Genomic DNA, 5,406 nt, shown 5'->3' on the forward strand with positions numbered 1-5,406 from the left:
TCCTGCCCTACCTATCAATGTATTCTTAGTGCATAGCATAGTGTCTAGCAAATTTTGGTAATAAAATATATATTAATATTTTCATATAGTAAGTGACAGATCAGTTTCAACTTTATTTCTGCAAAGTCTTCCTTGACTCATTCAAGCAGAATCGATAACTTCCATGTTAACATAACCACTATACCAAAGATACTATCTATATCTTATTTCTCTTTGTATCCCTGGCACTTCACTTGGAGTCTGGAACCAAGTGAATACTCAATATATGCTTATAGAATTGAATTAACAGACGTTGCCAACCAGCTGGATATGAGATCTGAGGGAATAAAGAAAGTCAAAGATAAATTCTGAAATGTGGGCTATCCTTTAACAGAAATGGAAAACTTGGTAAAGGAAGGTGGTTTAAAAAGTAAATATATGTAGGGACGCCTGGGTGGCTCAGTTGGTTGGACGACTGCCTTCGCCTCAGGTCATGATCCTGGGGTGCCGGGATCGAGTCCCACATTGGGCTCCCAGCTCCATGGGGAGTCTGCTTCTCCCTCTGACCTTCTCCTCGCTCATGCTCTCTCTCACTGTCTCTCTCTCAAATAAATAAATAAAATCTTTTAAAAAAAAGTAAATATATGTAGTTCTGAGCATAGGTATTGATAGTCATAGTGACAGAGGGAAGGATTTATACAGAAGGTCAATAAAGCAGTGGAGTCCTGAAATGGAAACGTGAAGAAGATAATTCCCAGAGTAGGAAGTAGTCTGCTTTAGCCAGGAGAGGGCTAATGGATGGGATACATTCTAATTTGCTTAGGACAATCCCAGTTTACATCTGTTATCCTAGCATAATAATTGATGGTGCTGTCCCCTTGTATGCTTACAGGTGTCCAAATAAATTAGGGGTGCCCAGCTGGCTCAGTTGGTAGAGCATGCAACTCTTGATCTCAGGGTCTTGAGTTTAAGACCCATGTTGGGCATAGAGCTTAGTTTAAAGAAAAAAAAGTGTCCAAATAAATTATATGACCAGCCAACCAGAAGACCACACGAATTTGTGAGAATAGTGAGTTAAGGGGAAGAACATTTAGGACAAGAGCATAGCAAGAAATTAGAGTGATTTCAAGTTGCAGACAGTGAAGGAATGTACTGAACTGAATGAGGTTTCTTATTTTATTTTATTTATTTGACAGAGAGAGAGAGATCACAAGGAGGCAGAGAGTCAGGCAGAGAGAGATGGGGAAGTAGGCTCCCCACTGAGCAGAGAGCCCAATGTGGGGCTCAATCCCAGGACCCTGGGATCATGACCTGAGCCAAAGACAAAGGCGTAACCCACTGAGCCACCCAGGTGCCCCTTGAATGAGATTTTATAAAGAGCTATGAAATGAATGAGCTAGCCGCTTCTGGATGAGCAGTGTCACAAAAACTGCTGATAGGTGGGCATTTTCATCCATATTTTACAGATAAACTAATTGAAGCTTAGATTAAATAGCCCACTCAGAAAGTTAGCTAAAATGTAGCTTAAAAAGTAGAACATAGCACCTTTTTCTTGCTCCCAGCCATCTTGGTGGCTGTTCTTGGTTGGGGTCTGCCCACACCTAAGGCAGGAAGACGGTGGTTGCAAAGAAGACAAAAAAGGTACTGGAGTCTCTTTACTGTGGGCTCCAACTCATTATGGAAAGTGGAAAGTATGTGCTTGGGTACAAGCAGACTCTGAAAATTATCAGACACAGCAAAGTGAAACTGATCGTCCTTGCCAACTACTGTCCCGCCTTGAGGAAATCTGAAATAGAGTACTATGCCATTTTGGCCAAAACTGGTGTCCATCAGTACAGTGGCAATACTACTGAATTGGGTTTAGAATGTGGGAAATACTGTGGGGTATGCACACTGGCTATCGTTGATCCAGGTGATCCTGATATTATTAGAAGCATGCCAAAACAGATTGGTGAAAAGCAAAATATGCAAAATTCATCTTTAAGAAACTGGCCAGAGCTTGTTTAAAAAAAAAAAAAAAGTAAAACATAGCTAGAAAGCAGAACTAACAAACTATAAAAAAGTAATTGAGGGGCGCCTGGGTGGCTCAGTGGGTTAAGCCGCTGCCTTCGGCTCAGGTCATGATCTCGGGGTCCTGGGATCAAGCCCCGCATCGGGCTCTCTGCTCGGCGGGGAGCCTGCTTCCCTCTCTCTCTCTCTCCCTCTGCCTGCCTCTCTGCCTGCTTGTGATCTCTCTCTGTCAAATAAATAAATAAAGTCTTTAAAAAAAAAGTAATTGAAAAAAAGTCAAAGGGGGAAATAACTGGAGGTCACGAGAGGTCCCTTCTCTGATAACTTGTAGGCATTTTGAGTGGGAAGGCAGAAATAAGCATCAATATGATGACTTCCCCATAAAAGAAGGCAACCACTACTACCAACATTCTTCACTAAAACTTGCAAAGTTAGTGCTCACTAATTTTTTGGAGTCCTGAGCTTTGCTGAAAACCACCCCACCCTTTTTTTTTTTTTCCAAGAAAGAAGCAATTCCAGGAAGTAACTTTAGTGAGATGAAAAATAGACACCTGTACCCTGGGACACACCTGACTTCAAAACCAGCTTGTAGGTAGAGAAAAATAAAATATTCAGGGGCAAAAGGAAGTTAATCTTGGCTAAAATGGATGTCAGAGAACATATCATTGCAATGAAAGCCAAAGCAAGAAAGGGATAACCTAAGGAGAGCCTGGAAATATATGTGTAGGAGTGAAAATTACTCCCAAAGTCAAATCACAGCAAAGCAGTGGAGTGACACCACCGCGGTATGAGCAGAGAAGGTAAGACAAAGGAATATAAACATTTCATGAGGATGACTTAAAGGTTCTAAGTCAGAAAACGAGTTGACACTTGTGATCATACCTACAAAGTGAGTGAAAAATTGCATTTTACCTGTAAATATCCTTCAATCTTTCCCAAGAGCTAAATAAGGTGCTCTTTACTATGTAATAATAGGAGTTTCACTTTTTACTGCCTCCCTTATTGAATGGTGCCTACTAAGCAATTATATTTCAGCGGTGCTGCATCTTTTCCCTTTTCCCCTTCTTCTGAAGACTAGAAAGAGATGAATGCACATAAGCAGTGAGAATTTCACTTTAAGGCTATCAGTTTTAAGAAGCACTTTGCACAAGTGCACTTCATTTAAGAATGCTTTTGATACATCTGTCTTTCCGTGGGACAACCCAGCCTGGTGTGAAGAACAAGTACTATAAACCAAGAAACCAATTTAGATAAATTTAGGTAAATCTAAATTTAAAAAAAAGATAAAAAGAACTTAGATAGAATTTAGATAAATTTCTCTATTATCCATTTTTTTTAAGATTTTATTTATTCATTTGACAGAGAGAGATCACAAGTAGGCAGAGAGGCAGGCAGAGAGAGAGGAAGAAGCAGGCTTCTGAGCAGAGAGCCCGACGCGGGGCTCGATCCCAGGACCCCGAGATCATGACCTGAGCCGAAGGCAGTGGCTTAACCCGCTGAGCCACCCAGGTGCCCCTCTATTATCCATTTTTTAAAGTTTATTTATTTAAGTAATCTCTACAGCCAATGTGGGGCTCGAACTTACAACCCCAAGATCAAGTGTTGCATGTTCCCACAGCTGAGGCAGCCAGGTACCCCATAAAGTGAGTGGTCTTTTTTTTTAAAGTTATCTCTAGGCCCAATGTGGGGTTCAAATTTATGACCCCAAGATCAAGAGTCACATGCTCTACAGACTGAGACAGCCAGGCATCCCTCTATTATTCTAATAGTCACTTTTTTTCTATATATATCGTATGGTTGGTTGTTTTTGTTACTGTTGTTTGGTGACAAATTCTACACAAAAGTAAGGTTAGGTATTGTTAAGGAATGCCTTGTAAATATTAAATCCTTTTTAAAATCATTATAAAGGCAGACAAATTATTATGCTTTTCTTTATTCCTTTCCTCTATTTTTGTAACAACCTAACATTCTCTTGAATAAAAAGACTCATGAAACTTAAAAGTTTGAATAAATGCTGGAGGTCAAGTTAAAATTGGTATTTAAGAAATAATTCAACTTGTATGGCCTCTTCTTAATTTACATATTAGTCAATCAATAAACAAACATTTGTTCAGCTCTTCCTGTGTGTCAGGAATTATGTTAGGCTGTGGGAGGGGAGGGATCATCAAATCAAAGACAGTTTGGATTATAAGAAACATCTCAATTTTCTGAGCTGTTAAAATGTGGAAAAATATGCATCTAAGAAGTGATTTTATATGAGTAAAAAACAATGAGCTTCCACAGTGAAAAAACAGAATCTATCCATATCCAAGTGAGAGCTAAAAACACAAAGCATCTCCAGAAGTTTAGCGCAACTAGAGGTCCCAAGGAGCTGAGTGAGGGGAGGGAGGGAGGGGCCCTGTGTATGACATTGGCCTAGTTCTGTTAAAGCATTTTTTTTTAAAAGACTTTATTTATTTATTTGACAGACAGAGATCACAAGCAGGCAGAGAGGCAGGCAGAGAGAGAGGAAGGGAAGCAGGCTCCCCGCTGAGCAGAGAGCCCGATGCGGGACTCGATCGCGGGACTCGATCCCAGGACCCCGAGATCATGACCTGAGGCGAAGGCAGCGGCTTAAACCACTGAGCCACCCAGGCGCCCCTGTTAAAGCATTTTCTACCGATTCTATAAAGGCATTGGCAGGAAAAGAAAAAGTTAAAAACTAAGATTTATACTTTACCCCCTGAAATGGGACACCTTTAAGTTTTGTTAAGACTCCTGAATTCTATAGTTATACCAACCAGAAACCATGATATCTCTTGTGTTGGAAAATTTAACTTACCAACAATTACGTAAATTATGAATTAAGCAAATACATACTTTGCTAAAATAAGAAGGAAACTTGGGGGAAATGGCCCAAATCATTTCAAATTTGAGCTTGTAATAATGGATGAAAATACTCTGAGATCATAGTTCTGGAATCATTTCTATGCTGGAAGAGTGAAAATCAAAATTTGTTCTCCAGAGGAAGTTCTAAACTGTATCTGCATTTACAGCTCTAGATTCGTTTCCCGGGTCACTACTAAGTCCCTGTTTCCCCACTCCCACCTGAAGCTATAAGTATCAAGACCTCCAACCTCTGTTTAAAGAGGACCCCAGTTGATGCTACACCTAAGAACAGTCTTAGGACAACTGTTCATTCCTCCCCTCAAAGAACCTTGAACTTCAAGCTTCTTAGCTCCCACTACTGTCCTCCGCTGCATCTCCTGAGACTAATCACACTTCTGCATGAGAATAAATACTTGCAGGACCTTCCAGACCACAGTTGACTTTTACTAAACTTTTGTGTCCACTGTTCTCCAGGAGTCAGCTGTGACTAAATCACCAAGCTTCATTCCACTTTCCATAGGTCAAAGCTCCAAACAGAATTACCTGCTC

The 5,406-nt window shown here is 40.4% G+C and overlaps 1 protein-coding gene across 1 annotated transcript; it reads left to right on the forward strand.

Moving 5' to 3' along the window:
* Window positions 1-1,635: 1,635 nt before the first annotated feature.
* LOC125097403 (60S ribosomal protein L30-like) lies at window positions 1,636-1,986 on the forward strand. Its single transcript, XM_047724941.1, has one exon. The coding sequence runs from the start codon at window positions 1,657-1,659 to the stop codon at window positions 1,984-1,986; it is 330 nt and encodes a 109-aa protein (XP_047580897.1). The 5' UTR covers window positions 1,636-1,656.
* Window positions 1,987-5,406: the final 3,420 nt, after the last annotated feature.

This window comes from Lutra lutra, chromosome 4 (assembly GCF_902655055.1).
Source record: "Lutra lutra chromosome 4, mLutLut1.2, whole genome shotgun sequence".
Classification (NCBI taxonomy): Eukaryota; Metazoa; Chordata; class Mammalia; order Carnivora; family Mustelidae; genus Lutra; species Lutra lutra.

Excerpts from the sequence above, each read along its gene's own strand:
- LOC125097403 (XM_047724941.1), top strand. The coding sequence starts at position 1,657 with ATGGAAAGTGGAAAGTATGTGCTTGGGTACAAGCAGACTCTGAAAATT.